We start from the raw sequence: 21,997 nt of genomic DNA, 5'->3' as shown, positions 1-21,997 counted from the left end.
AGGGATAGCAGATACTTAATTTTGTGAAATCTGCTAATTTTCTTGGTTTAATGAGCTAAATTTATAGTAATTCCGTAAAAAATCTCCAGTTTCAAAGGGCATAAACTTGAAACGACTTATGATAGACATTCCAACAAAAGTTCATATTATAGCTGAGAGTACGATCTTCATAACTACGCATGTTCCATTTTTATATTAATATTTAACAGGGACATGAGTAAAAATTATATCGATATTTGATAGACTTTCCTATGGAAAACAGTTACATAAAATTATCAACTCGTTCCTATCTCTCTCTCTGAAGAAATTATATCAATTTTAATTTCTGTGTTGCATAAAGTAAAGCAAGTGCGCACCATCACCAACTTGGGACTTGAGTTTAACTAATATAATTTAACAAAATTATTTTTTTACAGGAGGACTTCTTTATGCAACACGGAAATTAAAATTAATATAATTTCTTCAGAGAAAGAGGAACCAGTTGATAATTTTATGTAACTGTTCTGCGTGGGAAAGTCTATCAAATATCGACATATCTACTTATGCCCCTGTTGAATATTAATATAAAATATGGTGCATTCAAAGTTATGAAGATCGTACTCTCAGCTATAATATGAACTTTCGTTGTAATGTCTATCATAAATTGTTTCAAGTTTATCCCCTTTGAAACTGGAGATTTTTATGGATTTACGATAAATTTTGGTCATTAAACCAAGAAAACTTCACACAATTACATATCTCCTACCCCGCTATACAGTTTTTCGAGGAATTACACAGTTGTAAGGATTTTTGTTGTCCAATTTCACACAGAATGTCCCATATTGTCTAATCATAAATTACTGCTGTTAGTTATTTGTTATAAAACTTAACACCAATTGAACTTGTAAAGAGAGTCAGATAAAAGTCAGGATGAATGAACTATAAATAACATAAACTAGAAACTTCTGTTTTATAAATAACGTTTATAAGTAGTTAATTTTTTATGCAGCTAATTGCTCAAATTTGTAGTTGTACTGCATGATAGAACTGTTACAACCGATAGGAAGGTGGTGTTGTATTTCGTAGTGCTAATCAGAGAAATTTATAAACCTTGATAATAGTGACTCTAAAGCCTAGTTTACAGATTTAGGAATCTAGATTACTCTAATGAGTTTTCATTAATGGATTTGCTGTAAGTTCAAACAAAATCAGATGGGAAAACAATTTAACAGATAATGAATACAAATAGTGAAACTGACCATCATCTTCTGGGCCTTGTTATCCATAAAACTTTTGGGCTTAGCTTGTTTGACCAAGCTGTCCATGACGTTGGAGTCTGCATGGTGCTGTCGAGGGGGACTGTCATCCTCGTCACTCAACTGGCAGTCATCATCCACCAGGCTGTGGTCTGTACTGCTCCTGTCTAAAGAACAAAATGTAAACAAACATTAAGAATTATCAACTGCGTTATCTGCATATAGATTTTGTGAAATGCCTAAGAAAGTGTATTTTTACATAACTTCATCCAAATTAAAAAAAAAAACACACACACATACACAAACACACAACAACTGATAGCAGTAACAACCAGTTCTGATGAGGGCCAATAGCAGGCCAAAACATGTTAACAAGGTAACATAAAATTTAACACGTGAAAGACACATAATACGTTTTCCGAAGTGATATAGTGTTAAAAGTTGTGTAATCAAGATGTATAATGAGAGGAAACTTCACACACTGCAACTAACAATATTACAGTAGTGTCAGACAGAACTGATACTTGACAGAAGTCAATGTTGCCAAATCTTGCAGAAGGGTAATCTGTTTATCACCCACTTTAATTAAAGAGTCTTCTTCAATAGCACTTTGAAAGTTAGGTTGCAACTTTCAACTGCTTTGTATGTTAAATATACAAGCAGAAGCATACTACTACAGGGAGAAGAATAAGAACAATAATTGTGCTCAAAGTCATTCAATATGACAGATAATGCCTATGTCAACAACGTTCTGAAGTAATTGGCTATCTGGTTTTGTCATGACATATTATAACAAAGAATGAATACAATGCAGTCTGTAAATTCCTTCATTTCTGATATGTCAAGCTTTCAAATCTCGAATATAATATACGAGGACAAGTCAATAAGTATCCACACTTTCTTTTTATATTTTATTACAATAACAGAAAACTTACAATTACCTCATTTTTCAACACAGTCCCCTTGTTTCTCAATGCACTTAGTCCATTGTTGCACAAGCTTCCTGATGTCCTCAGAAAAAAAGTTTTTTGGCTGAGTAGCAAGTCATGTATGTACTGCTTTCTTCACTTCTTGGTTTGTGATAAATCGACAGCCCCTTAAGGCATCCTTAAGTGGACCAAAAAGATGGAAATCTGATGGAGCGAGATCAGAACTGTATGTAGGATGCTTCAATACCTCGAAACCCAGTTTCTCAATAGTCTGAGCAGTATGGATGGCAGTATGTGGGCACATATTGTCATGTTACAAAAGAACTCCTTCTGACAATAAGCCTTGGCATTTGGTTTGAATTGCAAGCTTCAGCTCATTGCTGAGCATCTCAATGTAATGTACACTGTTTATTGTTGAGCCCTTCTCCAAGTAATGTTGCAGTTCCTATTGAGTCCAAGAAAAGTGTCATAATCACTTTTCCTGCAGAGGGTTTCTTTTTTACTGGAGATTCGGGATGCTTCAATTCCATATTCTGGCATTTGCTTTCAGGTTTCATCTCCAGTGACTTTTTGGTTCAGAAAAGCTTCACTTTTGTTAGGATGGTGGTTCAGTAAGCATTGGCAGACATACAAATTGTGGCTGTGCTCTTCAGTGAGTTGTTTTGGGACCCACCTTGCACGGACTTTATGAATGTCAAGCCTGTTATGAATAATGTCATACGTAGAACCACGACTTATTTGCATATGGTTTGCCAATTCGATAGTCACTCATCACGAAAGCAAGAAGTGAAATGGCCTGCTATTTTCCCTACCAAAGAAATATGAAATTAATTTTGATGTAGTTTAAAGATGCAGCTAAAATAGGAAGCATGACTGAATTACTACTACGAAAATTAGAGAATCATACATGTAAATATCTACATCACACTGCCATTAAATATATGAAAAAGACCCACAAAAAAAAAACCACGCACGCACACACACACGAATTATAGAAATGAAGATCTAATTTAAAATATTCTTTCTCTGCGTCTACTTATATAAAACTTCAAAAAGTTTCATTTTCATATCATCAATATAGCATTAATGTGTAGGCCTATAATTAGTAACAAACACATACTTGCATTAACTAAAACATATTTCATTTTTAATGGTAATAATGTCATCAAATATTCTTAAGTTTTGTAGTTCTTAATATCCGATACACAGCTGTACTCGGAAAACTACAGACCAGAGAATCAAACCTATAAATTATTTTTTATACGTTGTCAAAAAATTACACAAATGAAGAACAACATATTGGTATTATGATATCAGAGACTATGAGTCATCTGAACTCTAAATATGTCAGTAATCCTGCAGATCACAGCCTTTCTGTAATAACCTATTGTTTATTGTAGCGTGTGTTTTGTTTTATTCTGAAATGCAATCAGTTCTCAAAACTGACGAAAGATGGATTTTGGAAAATAGGGAAATTATGTAGAAAAACTAACGCTTCACTGAAAGTTACTATTTTTCTGAAAATCCTTGGATGCCAAGCTTCAAAATGACGGCTCATACATTAAAATCCATTTAGCTGTTTTCCCATAATTTTCATTCCCATTTCAAATTATATATATAGATGGTCATTCATTTTCATTTTAGAACGCCCAAGGGCAGGTCTTTCACTGCAAACCCAGCTTTCTCCAATCTTTCCTATTTTCTGCCTTCCTCTTCGTTTCCTCATATGATCCATATATTATCTTAATGTCGTCTATCATCTGATATCTTCATCTACCGCGAACTCTTCTCCCGTTCACCATTTCTTCCAGTGTATCCTTCAATAGGCAATTTCTTCTCAGCAAGTGACCCACCCAATTCCTTTTCCTCTTCCTGATCAGTTTCAGCATCATTCTTTCTTCACCCATTCTTTCCAACACAGCTTCATTTCTTATTCTGTCTGTCCACTTTACATGTTCCATTCTTCTCCATATCCACATTTCAAATGCTTCTATTAGCTTCTCTTCACTTCGTCGTAATGTCCATGTTTCTGCCCCATGCAATGTCACACTCCATACAAAGCACTTCACTAGTCTCTTCCTTAGTTCTTTTTCCAGAGGTCTGCAGAAAATGCTCCTTTTTCTATTAACAGCTTCCTTGGCCATTGCTATCCTCCTTTTGACTTCCTGGCAGCAGCTCATGTTACTGTTTATAGTAACCCCAGTATTTGAAGCTGTCCACTTACTCTACTGCCTCATTTAGAATCCGCAAGTTTATCTTCTGTGTTTTTCTTTCAATGACCATGCTCTTCGTCTTATTTTGCATTTATCTTCATCCCATACTGCTCACAGCTGTCATTTAGCTCCAGTAGCATATCCTTTAGTATCATTTCCTCTTCTGCTAACAACGCCGTATCATTAGCTAATCTTATGCACTTTATTCTTCTTCCTCCTACTATCACTCCTCCCATGTTCTGAAAACAGAACAGTTCTTTACTAAATCCTCCAAGTAGATGTTGAACAGGGTAGGTGATGGGGGATATCCTTGACATACTCCTCTCCCAATTTCACTTCCTTCTGACATTTCTTCTCCTATCCTGACTTTGACTCGTTGTTTCATATAAAGATTATTGAACAGTCTTCTCTCTTTCTAATCCACACCAATTTTCTTTAGGATCCCCATCAGTTTATTCCAATCCACTCTGTCAAAAGCCTTTTCTAGGTCCACAAATACTATATACACTTCTTTATTCTTCTGTAGGTATCACTTCTATGGTATAGAGGATAAATAGCATCTCCTTACAACATGTCATGGCAAGGCTGCATATGATGGAATTGGTGGAACAGTTAAACAACTTGCAGCTAAAGCCAGTTTACAATGCTAGTTGAAATTCGCATCCTAAATCCAAAATTACTTTTTGAATTTGCATATGAACATATATTCCAGACATCCAGTTTTTTATGTTCCATCTGAAGATATTGTGAGTCACAATAATGCACTATTGTACAGATTCAAAGAAGCAAATGCAATTCCTGGTACAAGGGGATAACATAGTTTTGAGTCAATAGATAAATATAAAATCAGAGTTCGAGTGGTATCAACATCCCCAAAATTCAAGGACCTTTATATTTTCCACAATATACATTCAGCTTATTCTAATGTCACAATTGAAGATTTGAAGGAGAAAACATAATGTAGGATATGTGTATGACAGTAAATGGTATTTTGGTAAGATCCTTGAAAAGTCCCACAACAATAATGATTTTTTAGCATTACATTTCTCCATCCAAAAGCTCCAGCTGTTTCTTTCTTCTGGCCCGCCAATGTAGATACATGTTGGGTTCAACATAAATATATCCTTTGTACAGTTCAAGAATAAATGATGGTACCTGGCAGACAGACTTTATGAAGCAAATTCAAACGTTATTTGGAGCCAACAACATCTCTAATAAATGTCACCAGAAGACATAACTAGGGGCCATTTTCATCAGTTATAATTGTAATATATTTGTATGTGTTTTTCTCATCATGAATAATGTATTTTTCAGACTTTTAAAACATTTAGAATTTGAAGCTGTAAAGTTAGTTACTTATAGTACATTAAAACACAGTAAAAAAAATTGTAGAAGTACCTTCATCACTAAGACGAAAGATGAAACTTTGTACACAGACTGCCACAAGTATGATAATTATGTGAAAAATGAAATTATATTCCTGTAAGCTGCCAGGGATTCATCTTTTAACAATTGAAAATGTCATTTTTATGTTCTTTTGTCAACTTTTGGGCATTTTATCTCCATATCTAATTAGATGTATTAGGGCAGTTTTTTTTTTTTTCCTGTAACACATACATATTCGTACATGTAGAGTTCATTGAACTGGAAATAAAAATTAGATTTCTTGTTCATACATATATGGAAAATAAATGTATAAAATTCAACTTTATTTTTTTTATCGATGGCAGGTAGGTCTACTTGACTGTTCGTAATTCCCCCATATGAAGTTGTGTAGACCAAAGTAATTCCCAGGATGCGCCATAGGAGGTTGGTCTACATTACACTCATGATGAGATGAGTTGGGAACTGGAGCTCCTGAGGAAACCCCTGTGTTATCTGGGCAACAGGCTTGTCCAACACAAAAAATGCAAAAATAAATAAATAAATGCAATGATTGATGACTTAATTGTAATTAAAAAATATTTATTAGTCGAAAAGTGTAGATTTTAGAAGTCTGGACAGCCCTGGTTCCAAAATTCCAAAACTAATTGCAATTAAAGTTTTTACTACCGGATTTACAAGCTCTTTAATGAGAATTAAGCTTTTGAAAAAAAAAAAAAAGTCAATTTGGTGGTGTAGTTGCGATTGGTTGAGTTAACATGGAATGGTCCTCAGATGACAACACTGACCTGTCAGCATGAACTCTAATTGGCTGGTTTAAGCAGTTACCATAGTGATGCCCTGAAGCTATTGAACAGTCAATACCGTCAACGCGGGCTACTTGGACCCTTAAGGTGTTACTTGAACCCAGAAGAAAAAAATGTTTACTTACCATTGGAGTAACGACATCAAACTGTTATTTTACATCGATGAAAACATTTTTTTCTTCTGGGTTCAAGTAACACCCTAAGGGTCAAGTAGCCCGCGTTGACGGTACCTTTCTAGTTTTATATATATTGTAGTACTGTATCATTTTTTAACCAGCTTACGAAACTGCTGAAGGAGATAATTTCAAGTCACATTATGAAAACGTTATGTGCGCAATCTGCAAGATTTGGCAAAGTTGACTTCTTTCATCTGAGATAAAATCTATTCCACTTTTGGGTGTACTTAGCTGCCATAAAATTAGAAATCTCAGCGAGAAAACTGGGAGATTTTTTAAATCTAATAGCAGGTATCTGACTTCGCGTCATTTGCCCAGAGGTAACCATATATGAGCGAAGTGCTGAAGCTAGTTCTCTTTGCCAACATAGTACGCGTTGTCTCAGTGTAATACGGGAGGGGGACTATACATACATAGCACAATGGACGATGATAATGGAGCGATGGTGGAATGCTGGTATGGCAAATAGAAGTACCCAACGAAAACCCATCATCAAACAACCATCTTTTTCCACCACGAATTCAACTTGAACCCACCAGAATTCGAACCCAGATTATCAGTGTGGAAAATCGACAGTTTGGCTAACAGTGTGCCTAAAACTGGAAGAATGTGAACACGATTCATGAGGTCACAACTCATTTATGCGTTACAAAAGAGGCTGCTACTGTTGTATATCCATGATGCAAATGTATTTTACCTGTTCCTCCGAGACTAAACGCAGAGCGCTGACGCTTTCTTGGAGGTTCTGACTCAGTAACTGATGAACTCTCATCATCGCTGCTCTCTATAAAATCAAAAAGACAGAGCATTAGTTTTCATAGCATAAAACTTGATTTAAGGTTATACAGGGTGTAACATGGCCTCACTGACAAACTTTGAGGAATGATATGTCACACAAAGAGGATTATTTTTTGTTAAGTAACATATGCCACATGACACGTCCTTCATGAGTTAAACATCACTTTTTTTAGAAGCACATGTTGTGTAAGTATGCACCTTAAGTACTGTTACACTGCTGTGGTTTGTTGTTGGTCTGGGTGGTGCACCTTCAGTCCATCTTATCATCCCTGTCACATAATAGTACTGTACGTATGTAGGTTTTGTGAGTTTGTTATCAATCAAGCATGAACTACGAATTTGCTGAGCTGACTGACATGATAACGTGTCACAGTGAAGCTAGGGGAAATTGAAGAGAAACTCTTCACATCTGTGAGGAGCAGTTTCCTGATAGAGGTCATCCACAACACAGTACCTCTGCTCATCAATGCCTTCGAGAGACGGGAAATCTTCGTGTTCAGCATGCTGCTAAGGAAACATGTTGTGTGAGGATGCCTGATTTTGAAGATGTGATCGAGAGATTCACCAATGAATCTTCAAATTTAAAAGCCATAGTCGATAATTATAATCTTAATAAATCAAATATAAGGGTCTGTCTATGCTTATCTATATAGGAACAAAATAACTGTTGCCATCTACCTACCGAAGATATTGGAATCATCTTCTCGATGCTTATTTCATTCAAGACATTAAACTGTTATGTGCACCTACGTCCATATTTCGCTTCGTGAAGATTTGTATCAAGAATTTGTAATCTCAACCTACTTGTTTCACCACATGCACTTTTTGTGATTGTATACCACATAATAGTTTTCTACGTAACTCTGCTTAAAAACAATACATGATTGCTGTTCATCCATCAGCATTGTACTATTGTGGCTTCGTAACATCTAGATCTACAAAACTTTGACTTGTTGATAAGACACTAACCACACGAGATTTGCATGATCCTGTGACAATCATACATATTCTCACGCAATTTTGTGTTTACTTCCTTGCAGCTTTGCTTAACCTTCCTAAAAGTTGTCACATTGGGTGTCATACAGAATTACATGCTCTGCTCCTAGTACATTACAGTTTGTATATTTATACAGTATTTCAATTTTAACATTTTAACTTGTATAATAGTCTAAACATGTATAATAGTTATTTTATCGATGTGTTTTAAACTTATATTAACTCATGACACATGCATGCACCTTGTTTTATAATGGTTCCCATTGCATTTCCTTATACACATGTACACCTACACTTCAACAGTTTCATTAATGTATTCATTGACACGTATATCTGAAGATGCCTCAATCGAGTCGAAAACGTTCATATTTTAATTAAAGTGTACAAATAACATTTAGTTATTTTGTTCTTATATAGATAAGCATAGACGGACCCTTACATTTGATTTATTACAATGAATCTTCACATATCACACGTGCTGTGACTGACTTCGTATTTATACAGTGGTTTCTTCATTAAAGTATCATTGATCCTGTCTTTTCCACACTCGTCTTGTTCACAGATGAGGCCGACTTCATCCATGACTGGTACTTTAACAGCAGAAACAGTCACATCTGGGACTATGAGAACCAATACAGTACTATTTTTGTTAGAGCTCACCCAAATGGCTTTTCATCAACATGCAGGCAGTCTCTGCTAGGATGTCATTAAGCCACCACATTTAAATGGGGCAGCCTACATACAATAAAGTTCCTGCAGAACACATTTCCAGATTCAAACGGCACTGTACCACCTGCTGTATGAAGGAACATGTAGTTCGGCATGATGGAGTCCCACCACACTTCAGCACTGATGCACAGACACATTTAACCATCGAATTCGGGAACACTGGATAGGAAGAGCAGGACCTATTATGTGGCCAGTGTGATTGTCTGATTTAACACATTTTGATTTGGGGGGGGGGGGGATGTTAAAAATATCATTATGTCACCCCAGTTGACAACAAAGTAGAATTGATTGTCCAAATAAATGCTGCATTTTAACAAAGCCAACACAGCCCTCCCATGCTCAGCAGAGTTGATGATTAATGCTGCGAAGGTATCAAAAATGTAATCAGTAGAGAACAGACTTTTATGTGCTCAAAACTTGAAGATATTTATTTCCTTATGTAGTACAAAAGTGGAAAATATGTATAAAAATCGTAAAAATATCTCGTTTCAATATTACAAAATGTTAAATATGTATTGCAAAAAATCATTCACCAATCATGTTGAGACAGTAGTGAGTTCAAATAGCTTGCTGTTGCAATGAACAACGAAGACTTTCTCCATTTTTACCATCACAAACCGATGTCAGTTGTCTTCTTGCCCTTCCTAAACATTGGCAACTTTACACATAGTATGAAATCCATAATTACTTTCAAATAAATTTTTTAATTTCTGTTTAATAGGTTCTACTTTGCGATCTTTGACTGAAGGAATTATTTTCTCAATGCCATGAGCCTCATTGTCTAAGTCAACAAGTTGGTTGATGTTTCTAATTTCTTTATATAGTGAAAAAAAAAAAAAAAAATTCAAATTTGCAGATATGTAAGATAATTAATTTTTTAAAGAACTGTCCGTAAATAAGTTCTGAAGAATTTTAATTGATGAAGTGTCATCCTTATTTAGTTCATCTATCACTGATTGAAGATTTCCAAAACTGTCTGCATAATACACTTCTGCTTCTAACCATGTCTCCCAATGAGTAACATCGGTCTAGGTGGAAGTGCAAGTTCTGGATTTTTGGTTCTCAACAAATCAATTTTTGTTGGGGCTTTCACGAACACTTGCAAAAATTCCACTTAATTCAGCAACAAACGGGAATGAACACTTGACTTTCCTTTCAGCATTATATCACCAATCACTTCACAAATGGTCTAATGAATCAGTCAATGTCCTTGGCTGGAGAATATTCAAGTCGAATGCATTGTGTCAGCCATCATTTCATAGATAAGGGATTCCTCTTCTAGAGTGCCAGACAGCACATGCAGTTAAGTCCATGACACAATGCATTTAAGAAAGAAATTCATTCACATTGTGTTTTCATTAATTAGTAGTATTAGGGGCAGCCAAATGAAAATGGGTCAGATGTCAAAAAGTATAATAGAACTTTTATTACCTCAAAAGTAATCTCCAAACTGTTTATACACTTATCCCACTGTGAGACAAGACGATCAATCCCATTCTTGAAAAAACTTGTGGGCTGCCTACCGAATCAATTCTTTACCCAGTCACACACGTCTTCGTACAATGCCAAACGAAGTCCATGAATGTTTTTCTTAAACTCTCAAATAATGTAAAAAACGCATCAGGAGAGATCTGGGCTGTAGGGGCGGGGAAGTTTGAAGTGTTTCCCAACCAAATTTCTGAATCATATTCCTCACGGAGTTGGGAGTATGTGGGCGGGCATTATCATGAAGAAGGATAATGCCGTCTGATAGCATTCCAGGGCGTTTTGACTTAATGGTGCATCTCAGTTTCTGAAAAGTTTCTTCATAGCACTGTGCAGTGACTGTGGCCCCATGCTCGAGAAATTCAACAAGCAGAGGATCCCTAGAATCGAAGAAGAATGTCCACATGACTTTACCGGAACTTGTGTGTATTGCTTTGAACTTTTTTGATGGGGAGGAAATCCGTGTTTTACATTGTTGGCTCTGCCATTTGCTCTCTGGTTCAAAATGGTGATACCACGACAATACAGAACAGAAATGCATACTTTTCCTCGTGTTATCGTTGCAAGTGACCCAGTGAAGCAGTCATTCTGTTTGTTTTTTGTTCCTCCACCAACTAATGTGGAGCTCATTGCACGCAGATATTTCGGTAATGTAGGCGCTTCATTGCAATGACGTGTACAGAACCATGACTTACTCCCACCAAACGACAAAGTTCTTCCACAGTGATCAGTCGATTTTCCCATATAAGACCATCAACCTCAGCAACAACAGCAGGAATGACAACATGATGAGCCTGCCCTGGGTGAGCATCGTCTTGCAGTGACACGTGTCCCTCTCAGAATCTCTTGTGCCATTCCAGTACATGCAAACATGACAAGCTGTGTTCGCTGTAAACAACAGACATGCGATGATGGATTTCTTGTCCTCCTACTAATCAAGCACAGGGCATACAATTTTAACAGCCATATTAAATTGTCAGAACGTGCATGGATAATTAAATTTCATTTTTTCAAAAAATTTTAGCAGAAATCACACTTCTCGGATACATAGCTCCTTAACGACGTGTCATCAAGCACATGTTCCTTAACCTGCAGTTGTTCACGCTATTTATATTTATTATTCTGTTATTACTTCATTACTGCTGTAGGTGTGGAGCTGTTGCTCCAACAATGCCTTCATTTTTTTAGTTGGTTATTTAACGACGCTGTATCAACTACGAGGTTATTTAGCGTCAATGAGATTGGTGATAGTGAGATGGTATTTGGCCGAGGATTCGCCATTACCTGGCATTCACCTTACGATTGGGGAAAACCTCGGAAAAAAAACCCGACCAGGCAATCAGCCAAACGGAGATCGAACCCGCGACCGAGCGCAACTTCAGACTGGCAGGCAAGAGCCTTAAACAATACCTTCTTCCATACCTCTATTTTCGTTGTTGCGATTATCGTACCATACATTCAATTAATTGCAAGCCTGTTGGCAAAGTTATTATTAAAGTGACGCATCAAGTTAGATATTGCCTTACGCTAGAGCTATTGCATTAATCTTTCGTGAAGTTCAGTTCCGTGCTGATCATTTATTAACATTTGCATCTGTCATGTCTTGCATACCTATCAGTGTTTTTTCTTCTTCTATGTTTTGTATGTTAAAAGTAAGTACATTGGTTGTAGGCCTACATAGTTTTATTCTGTATGTATCAAGCATTATATTTTACTTTGTTTTATTTTCCTTTCCATAAAATAATAAAATACCGGTAAAATAAGAACTGGAAATATTTGAAATTATAAATGATAATTTGTTTAATGGAAAGTACATACAGGAAATCTCTTTTCTCATATTATAAAAAGAGCCTCTATCTCCCTAACATAGTTTCATATCAATGTACGAAGCCTTTTAAATATATTTTCACTTTTGACCCCTATGGCACAGTCACAAATTTTTCACCTGACTTAATTAGGAACATTAAATCCAGACATTTGAGATGGGCAGGGCATGTAGCACGTATGGGCGAATCCAGAAATGCATATAGACTATTAGTTGGGAGGTCGGAGGGAAAAAGACTTTTGGGGAGGCCGAGACGTAGATGGAAGGATAATATTAAAATGGATTTGAGGGAGGTGGTGTATAATTACAGAAACTGGATTAATCTGGCTCAGGACAGGGACTGATGAGGGCATCAGTGAATCTCCGGGTTCCTTAAAAGCCATAAGTAAGTAAGTACGGTACAGTCACAAACATAAAAACATAGTATTACAAAGAAAATTATATATCTGCTCTCAAGAGTATCACAGAATCACAACTCTTGTCTTAAATGAAAGCTAAAAGACTGCTAATCTATTTTGTTTGATGATTTTTAGAAATTTTAATTTTTACATTTTTATTTTTTACTTTTAACTGGCATTTTTTTAAACAGAAAGAAAAATTGCACGCTTCTTTTTAACTTATTCTTTAATTTGGAATTTGACAATTTCCTCTTACAGAATTATTCATGTAGCCTATAATATGAGACTATGCCCTAAAAATTTTATTCAATTATCTCTTATTATTGTCTGAGATATGAGATATTAAATGTTGAAAAATGTAAAATAAACAAACTCTGGATATTCAATGGAGAAAGTTGAGCACACATATTTAAAGAGGGCATAAAAGCAATTATTTTCTTCCTAACAATCTTGAAATTTCGCTCAAATAAAGTCAATACTATGAAGTATTTTTAGCCTAAAAATAAAAAGAAATGTTAATTTTGACATACTTTGTAGGCCCTTCCCCTTAAATGAAGAGTGTTGTTACAGAAATGTTTGAAATATAAATTTACATGATCATTTATTTGGATTTTAAAAGTTGTTTTCATTATAAAATAAATAACATACCGTAACTCTTATGTAATATGCTTAGAACAGTAAAATAAGCCATGAAAAAATATTTTGGTCTGAAATTAACTTATTATTTGTTTCAGCAAAGAATGTTCTTACAAGAATATTTCAAACACAGATTACAGTTCTGTATATTTTGTTAATAAAACAGTTTTATTCGTGATAAAATAATTAAAAATTATGTAGCTTAAGCTTATTTATTGCATGTGCATAATTAAAAACACCGTAATGTAAAAATGTTTTGTGTGTAGTATACCTATTAATGCAAATTATAAATTAAGTAACAAACAGAAAAATCAAGTTTGTTAAAGATAAAATCTAATGCAGGAGTCATCGAGTTACTACAACAATAGGTGTGTGCAGTCCCGGATTAACAACAAATGATCCTTTCTGTGTCATCTATCATTCCTCAAAGTTTCTCGATGAGGTCCTGTTACACATGTACAGTACAGTACCGTGTAAGTTCTTATATTAAGATAGCTCAATAAGAAACTTCTAATTGAACAAACAATTACAGACCTTTACCAGTTACGAAGAATAAAAAAAAATAATAATCTAACTGAATCAGTGATAATTACAGCCTTGCATCTTAATCACAATAGGCCTACATTATTATTAGGAGGCGAAATTAAAAAAATTCAAACAACTTTCAAATCAAAAAGTAACTTAATCGGCTTTCTTAACAAGTTTTTATTCAATTTTTTACTGGTACCCACAAGAACAAGAAACATAAGTATTTTAGTAGGGTATTGTTTATCTGATTATTCAATTAGGTGTGTCTAACGAAAGAAAAGTGATCTCTAAATACTTTACGTTATTTTCACATTAAATAAAAAAGTATTTGAAAGTTGTTTAGTAGTTGGGCTTATGTGAGAATGTAAGGACTAAAGTAACTTATCTGAACAAACATACAATCAAGTAGATTTGAGTTCCTTTATTAGGCTAGATTAAAAGACTTCAAGTTTATGTATTGAATCAATAATAGAGTGCATGTCCGAATATGAACCTTCATTAATATGTTTATATACATGTGAAAAAAAAAACTGGTTTATCTTTAGTTAGGCCTAGTGAAAGGATGAGGTTCTCACAAGAATTTCTCACTGGAATGACAGTGTTTAATGGTAGCCTAAGCCACATAGAGATGATTTAAAAGAATTCCATAAATGAAAAAGTTTTTATGTTAGGCTATTATGTTGACCTACTCTCTATTTTCTTAGACCTATGTGTCATTCACATACTTAGGCCTACAGTGAACACAGACATTGAAATTAAATGTGTGCCAGTTTTAGTAGTAATGGTAGATAATGGCAATAGCAATACCGCTTATTTAATGGCACCTATATGCTTGTGAGACGCTTGTCACACTATTCCTGTATAAAATTAGGATGAAATCTGGATTTTTACAAATGCATGACTTGTTGTTTTGCATTGAATCTTTCAATTATTTTAACAGCTGACACCTCAATACAACTTGCGAAAACCAAATTACCACTTGTAACACGACTACGAGGATAAAATGATAGGAACTAAACGCATTTACACACAAATGACCAAAAAAAAACTTAAAATATGACATAAGTAATGCTAATCTCATCTGCATTATTAACACTTTTGTGAATAGGTCATTCTTACATATCATTATTCTATTTCGGATAACCAAATATACATATTACAGTAATGCAATTCTATGTTTAAGACAAATAAGGAAAGGTCTCTGTTTAGGTTATGAAAATAAAGACTCTACCACTGAGTCTTGATTCTTGCAGTTCAAACTTCGACATAGTCTCTTGAGTTTAAAGCAGAAGACAGATATTCCTATTGTATCATGATAATTCAAATAATTGGTTTAATGCAATGTGTAACTTTAATTTATTACTCGAAATTCAGTTTACATTTCAATATCAAGAAAATAATAATGGTGAAACAAGTAACTACGTCAACATTTACACGAGCAACAACAATTTTCAAGGGTTAACAGAAATCACAGCAATCGAGAACTAATCGAGTTCGACTATTGCATAGCTGACGTAAGAAAAGAAAGAAGACAAGAATATGAAAGAAAAGAATTTAACTTAAACATGCTGATCTACAATTAACAGATTAATGTCAACTAAGATCATTTTCGATCATAATAATGTTATTTCACATTTTACATGTACACGAGGGTACACAATTTAAGATATAAGTATCGATAATTTGTCACTGAAGTTAGAAAGGAACAATCGAACATTTTCGATTTCTGTTTAAACTATAATCAGTTAACAATGCCAACCGATAGATGGCAGACCAAAGTTTATGGCTATAATAATAAAAAAAAGAATATCATGTAGTACGACCAGTTTGCCACAAGGGCAAGTTATTGCTAATAGCAATCACGTGACCAAAGTGGCTGCCGAGCAGAAGAGGTACAGCCATTTTGGTTTTGAACATGGCGTCGTCTGATATTATTACAGAAGTGGAAATACATCCAGATATTCAAGAAGTTGAAATTGAAGCAATACCTGTAGAAATTCCATGCGAAACTGTGGAAACAACAATAGATGGTGTAGAAGGACAACCTATGATTGCATTGCAACCTCTTCCAGAACCTGGACGCGAGGAAGTTATTTTACAAACACAAGAAGAAATTGTAGGCAGTGGGGACCCTTTATCAGTTTACGATCAAATACCAGTTCCGTCAGAAAGTGATATTTATGTTGAATCGAGCCCAGGACCATCAAGACGTGGCAGTCGTAAAACGAGAAGAGGTGGAAAAATTAGAGGAAATGAACATGTTATTAGCGAAATCGCAGAAACGAAAACACGCAAGTGGGAACAAAAACAAGTCCAGATTAAGACTTTGGAGGGTGAATTCTCCGTGACGATGTGGGCTTCAGGAACAGACGATGGTAAGAATGATGTCATTACTTGTATATGGTATTTTGGAATATTGTAAATATGTGTTGAAGTAAGCAATTTATCTATTTTTGTATAGCGTCATTTTCATACGATCCCAATGAATATACGTCATCGCTCCTACATCCGGGAGTGGCGATCGATAGGTCGCTACTATTGCTATAGGACTTACAAGTTTTTATAGAGGTGTTCCATTTTAATAACTTTAGAAAAGTGAATATTTAGGTTTGTTTTGATACTTCGCCGGCCATGAATGATCCAAGGGCGCAGCCATATTTTACAAATGGCTTCTCTTATATGATGGCGGATGGTAGCCATTTTTGTATAGAGTTGCTAGTAGGAGAGTACCTAGTTCGTGAAGATTTTTGTAATTTCTTAGAACTTAAATGTGGCATATAAGATTACAAGTAGTATTGTGATTTCTGCGAATATCCTGCTTCAATATTTAATATACAGGGAGCATGGTTCTTCCATTAGGCGCTGTAATCTGAATTTGTAATAGTTCGTTCTTTGTCCTTGATGTCCGAGAGCGGTGAAAATGGAAGGGGAAGTAGGATCGATTCCGGCGCTGTTATCTGACGACATTTTTATGAAGCTTTGATGTTCTGGCAGCTGTGTAGTGCAGAGGTAGATGTCTCTCGTGATTGTTTTGATATGACGTACTTTAATTTAACCAATCGGCAATGTTACGTATAAGTTTCGTAAAATTTAAATATATGTTCTAGTAATAGTTTGTGAACATGGATAATTACTTGTTTTACTCGATACCAGAAATTAATGCTGAAACTGCAACATCTGTTACATTTGTAATTATGTCATATCCAGATGAAGGAAGCAATCCAGAACCTGATCCTGATTATGAAGAGTATATGACAGGAAAAAGAATTCCTCCGGAAGGAATACCGGGTCTTGACTTAAGTGATCCTAAACAGCTTGCTGAGTTCGCAAGGTACTGCCTTAATTAGAAATATTGTATCATGTTTATTATAATATAAGCTTAATAACAATCTCTTTAAATTGGGCATGGTAACAATGGAACACAGATTTCGAATACATGTAGAATATGTAATTTTTCATTCATTAGACAAGCACAATTTTAACCTAAAAATAAAAGCTAATAACTTTGTTATTCTATGTTTAATTCTTGAAATAATTAATTCTTTTAAAACATAAGTCTACGAAACATTAACTGAGCAATTTTTTAAACTTAGGCCAGGTCATAAAATGAAAGTGAAGAAGCAGATGAGTGATGGAGTGGACAGAACAATAGCATGCCCTCATAAAGGCTGTACCAAAATGTTCCGTGACAATTCTGCCATGAGGAAACACCTTCACACTCACGGACCACGCGTTCATGTATGTGCAGAATGTGGCAAGGCATTCGTGGAGAGTTCGAAGTTGAAACGACATCAACTGGTCCATACCGGAGAAAAACCATTTCAGGTAAACATATATTAGCTACTAGCTACACAGCATTTTTTTTTTTTTTTTTTTTTTTGAGGGAGCTATAGTTTTAAAGTTACTTGATGTGCAAATGTACAGCAAAACTAGTCAATGATCAATCTTCTTAGTGTATCCAGCTGTTTGCTGACAGCATAAAGTCCACTGTAGTCTTTTCAGTTCTTTTTTATGAGAAATGAGGGATATTGTGATTGGTGTTCATTATAGATGCCTGTTGCTGATAGCCAGAGTTGGGGTGTAGTCAATATATACTGCAAAGCTATGCCTTCTGCAACTTGTATTGATGCTATAAAGTTTCGATTGTATAGTTCCGTGTACCATTGCATTTAACTTAAACATATGAAGAGGATTAGGGCTACATTGCATTTATATTATAATTAAACAGTAGTCAAAATAGCGAACGGAAAACTGGGTTAACTTATTTTGACATTGTTTCTTTCAGTGCACATTTGAAGGATGCGGCAAACGATTTTCACTGGACTTCAATCTACGAACTCATGTTCGCATTCATACAGGAGACCGTCCATATGTATGCCCATTTGACGGCTGTAACAAGAAGTTTGCACAGTCAACAAACCTCAAATCTCACATCCTTACACATGCAAAGGCCAAGTAAGTAATGAGGTGCACTACAACATGTGGTGCGTTCGACTATTCCCTCAGCAACACACTGTCTGCTTGTAAGGACGATACATCTTTATTTTCCTTTCACCCTCACTCTTGTAGGACTAAACTCAGCACAGGCACACGAAAATGAACCTTAAGAATTACACTTGGTCTGTGGAGGGATTAGTTGAATGCACTATACTTACATTTGTTTGAAGTAGGTATTTTTTATTTCGTATTCCTATTAAATTTGTATTTAATACTCTTAATTTCGCCTAAAGCCTTCAAGCTTCAGAGCTGCCTCTGGACAATTATTGTTAATATACGAGATCGATGTCATGATAACTACTTCAGATGATTGTATGAATTTTGTTGCAGGTCACGCAATGCCATGAGTCGTTCAGTGCCTACAATTCATGCGCAACCACTGCAACCACCACAGTTTGTGCAGGTTGAGGTATCCGATACAGACAACCAACAGTTCATTGTTTATGCAGACTAGGCTCCCCTTTCTTTTCCTTCACGTCTTTATTATTGGTTGGTCAGGGTAATAATGCCTGCTGCCATATGTCTTGATTCGATGAGTGTTTCACCTGGTGAAAGCTGGAATGAGTCAAGTTGGCATCAATACACTGTGAAAGTCTGGTACTTCAGTACAATGCGGATGTTGTGATTTTGGTGAGAATTGAAAAAACGTTAGTTTTGAAGGAAAGGTACAAAACAGTTTAAGAGCTTAAACATTTGGCATATGAAAGATGGAACACGAGCAACCCCCGTCATTCATATGCAACCATCCATAACGCTTGGAATGGTTGATGTACATTTTAACTAATCTTTTAGTTACAAAGTACTGAATAGCTGCAAGAATAATTGTATTTAAAAGATGGCCCGTTGTGCCATGTTACTAAACTTAATAACAAGAAGTACTGTCATATTTTTAAAAAACAGCTTTTGTCTCATTAGTAAGAAAAATGGAAAGTTGTGTTGAGGCTATACAAAAAGATGGGCCTTGACCAGATGCATTGAGAACCTGTTAGAACTTGTGTATTCCAATAAAAAGGGCAAGAGCTCGACATAATTTTATATTTATTGAGGGGACATCGTGAGGGATTGTATTCCAAACAATACGTTGCATAGAATGATCCCTTAGTATTTTTAAAAAGGAAAACTCAGAAAACAAATAGAACCAATTTTTTGGCATTGCCCTTTTCCATAATTTAGTTTTTGGTATACTGTCACTGTCTGTGTATTGTACATATAATTAAACAGTATGAATGTTATATATATTTAAAGCACATTGCAATTAATTCTGTCCTCAGCGAAAGACCTTGGTTTGAGTATACCTGTACATATAAACTCTGTGCTTTCCATTTTCAAATAAATTTACTGGTTCAGTCGAAACATTTAACTTTTGTGCATTATAAACCTTGTATCTCGTGTTTCAGTATCTTTGACCGCAGTCACTGTGTTTTAATACTCTTATCAAGCTAATGGTTTACACTTAAGTATATAATTCGAAACTGATTTCTTAGCATTGCCACCAACATGTGCTTCAAAATTTGTTTATAAACTTTCTATAAATAAAATCCTCCAATATTACACACAAAAATTATACTTTTTAAAACATTGTTTTCCAAGAAAACTGTACGTGTGTGATGTTTTGCGAGGATATGGATTTGTATTCTTTAGTCCACTTTCTTCTGATAGTTGGAGGTATGTCTCACTCTTGCTGAGTGACGGACCCTCTTGATTTTTTCTTTCCAGTGTATGACACGCCATATATTTGAAGGTGTTTTAACTGCAAGGAAAGATTAATTGCCCAAGTGCACGAAATATATATATATATTTTTTTGTCAAAGAAAATGTTTATTTACTTGTCTGGTGTAGTTAATTTTTTTTTTCCATATAGTGATTCCAGTCATGTGTTAACAGGTCAATGAGCACTAAATATTCTTAATTAAATGATATATAAAAAGTGTACATTTCATTATTTGCATTCACTGATACATATTCAATAAATAAGTATTGCAAGTACACATTACCTTCATTTTTACATTCAACAATACTTGCATTAAGGGATGCTTTTGTTTCAAGAGAAAAGTTTAACTCACAGGAATTCCACCACTCCTGTTCGTGTATATAATATTTATGTAGGAAAGATTTAAAGACATAAATTTAGCATTTCTAAACAAGGAAACTTTGTCTTTCGAGTGTTCTTTATTGGAAATAAATTATATTAAGTACAACAAGTATTTTGATTTTCGCCATTTCTCACAAGATATTGAAGGAAATCATAATATTACTTTGAAAATTTTCAAAGAAGTAAACTTAATCAACCATTGTCCAAAAAGAAAAAAAAAACTACAGTGGAGTCTGTCCAAATTATATTGGGTGATTCACGACGAAAGGTAAAAAAAGACCATTTTGAGTGAAAAAGTTCATATGAACATAGATCCGTTTTTGAACGATGGTGGAGCTACATGCAATTTTTTTGGGTAAAAGTCTCGCCCCAATGTGAATCAGATGTTACCATATGCTGCTGACGTGAGATATGAGACAAGGTCACGGATCACAATGAATGACATAATATTGAAATTTGCATTGTGAGTAACATGGATAAGTTCATTCACCTCGCAAACCGGATGATGGGGCATTACAAATGTCCAATCGCCTGTCCTTATCTGATGTAATGACGTAGATCCCGCGCATAACACAAATACACTATTGCTTATCAGTTCAGGCAGCTACTGACAGTACAGTAGTTATACAGGTACAGTTATCGGAAGTGTTAAGTTGTGTTTTTCAAGATGCCGTATAAATTTTCGACTGCAGAATACGCTTATATTGTGTATGTTTATGGTTTGTGCAATGGAAGTTCCTTGCGTGCCGTCACTGAATATGAACGATGCTTTCCGAACAGAAGAGTACCATATCGAAGAGTATTTACTGTCTATGGGGTTGGATGAAAGACTTTGTATATCAAAGGAAGGTGAAAACGAGAGAGGTGCTAATCGACTGTATTTTGGATGCTGCACGCCGCATAAAGAACAGCCCCGAGCGATGAGCGCGATTCACGCCCGAGCGCAATGTGCATTGAAGCAGAAGGAGATACCTTTGAAAATGAGCAAAAACATTGACTCCGACATCTAGAATATTAGGTATGTATTCATATGAACTTTAAATTTGCCTTTATCTGTCTCTAAATGCTAGTTAGTACAATGGAATCCCAGAAGTTTTTGTGAAATCAAAGAGCCATATCACCGTAACCTTTCGAAAATTGACCTATATTCATATGAACTTTTTGACTCAGAATGACTTCAGAATTCACATCCCAAATTTTTTATCTTTCCTCGTGAATCACTCTGTATATACTGTAATTTAAGTTTTACTATAGTCAATTGAACACTACTT

General features: G+C 35.1%; 2 protein-coding genes across 2 annotated transcripts in view; one reads left to right on the top strand and one right to left on the bottom strand.

The window, feature by feature from the left end:
- The window catches only part of Cmtr1 (Cap methyltransferase 1), a 63,989-nt gene extending 48,385 nt beyond the window's left edge, over positions 1-15,604 (bottom strand). The window contains exons 1-3 of the mRNA XM_069828743.1: positions 15,369-15,604; positions 7,440-7,526; positions 1,239-1,402 (exon numbers count right to left, since the gene is read on the bottom strand). Coding sequence (XP_069684844.1) covers positions 1,239-1,402; positions 7,440-7,526; positions 15,369-15,405 — 288 coding nt within the window. The 5' untranslated portion in view covers positions 15,406-15,604. The remainder of the gene's footprint in view (positions 1-1,238; positions 1,403-7,439; positions 7,527-15,368) is intronic.
- Positions 15,605-15,996: 392 nt separating this feature from the next.
- LOC138701639 (transcriptional repressor protein YY1-like) lies at positions 15,997-20,219 on the top strand. The gene is made up of 5 exons (XM_069828744.1): positions 15,997-16,512; positions 17,345-17,468; positions 17,731-17,962; positions 18,423-18,592; positions 18,965-20,219. The coding sequence occupies exons 1-5, from the start codon at positions 16,053-16,055 to the stop codon at positions 19,086-19,088; spliced, it is 1,110 nt and encodes a 369-aa protein (XP_069684845.1). The 5' UTR covers positions 15,997-16,052; the 3' UTR covers positions 19,089-20,219.
- The last annotated feature ends 1,778 nt before the right edge of the window (positions 20,220-21,997 follow it).

Source organism: Periplaneta americana, chromosome 6 (genome assembly GCF_040183065.1).
Source record: "Periplaneta americana isolate PAMFEO1 chromosome 6, P.americana_PAMFEO1_priV1, whole genome shotgun sequence".
In the NCBI taxonomy this organism is placed as follows: Eukaryota; Metazoa; Arthropoda; class Insecta; order Blattodea; family Blattidae; genus Periplaneta; species Periplaneta americana.
Note: the sequence above shows the minus strand (reverse complement) of the source record. Positions and strands in the feature narration are given on the sequence as shown.

Bases quoted from the DNA above. Each gene is read 5' to 3' on its own strand.
- LOC138701639 (XM_069828744.1), top strand. From the start codon at position 16,053: ATGGCGTCGTCTGATATTATTACAGAAGTGGAAATACATCCAGATATT. The intron at 16,513-17,344 runs GTAAGAATGATG...TGTCATATCCAG, and splicing joins GGCTTCAGGAACAGACGATG to ATGAAGGAAGCAATCCAGAA. The intron at 17,469-17,730 runs GTACTGCCTTAA...TTTTAAACTTAG, and splicing joins CAGCTTGCTGAGTTCGCAAG to GCCAGGTCATAAAATGAAAG.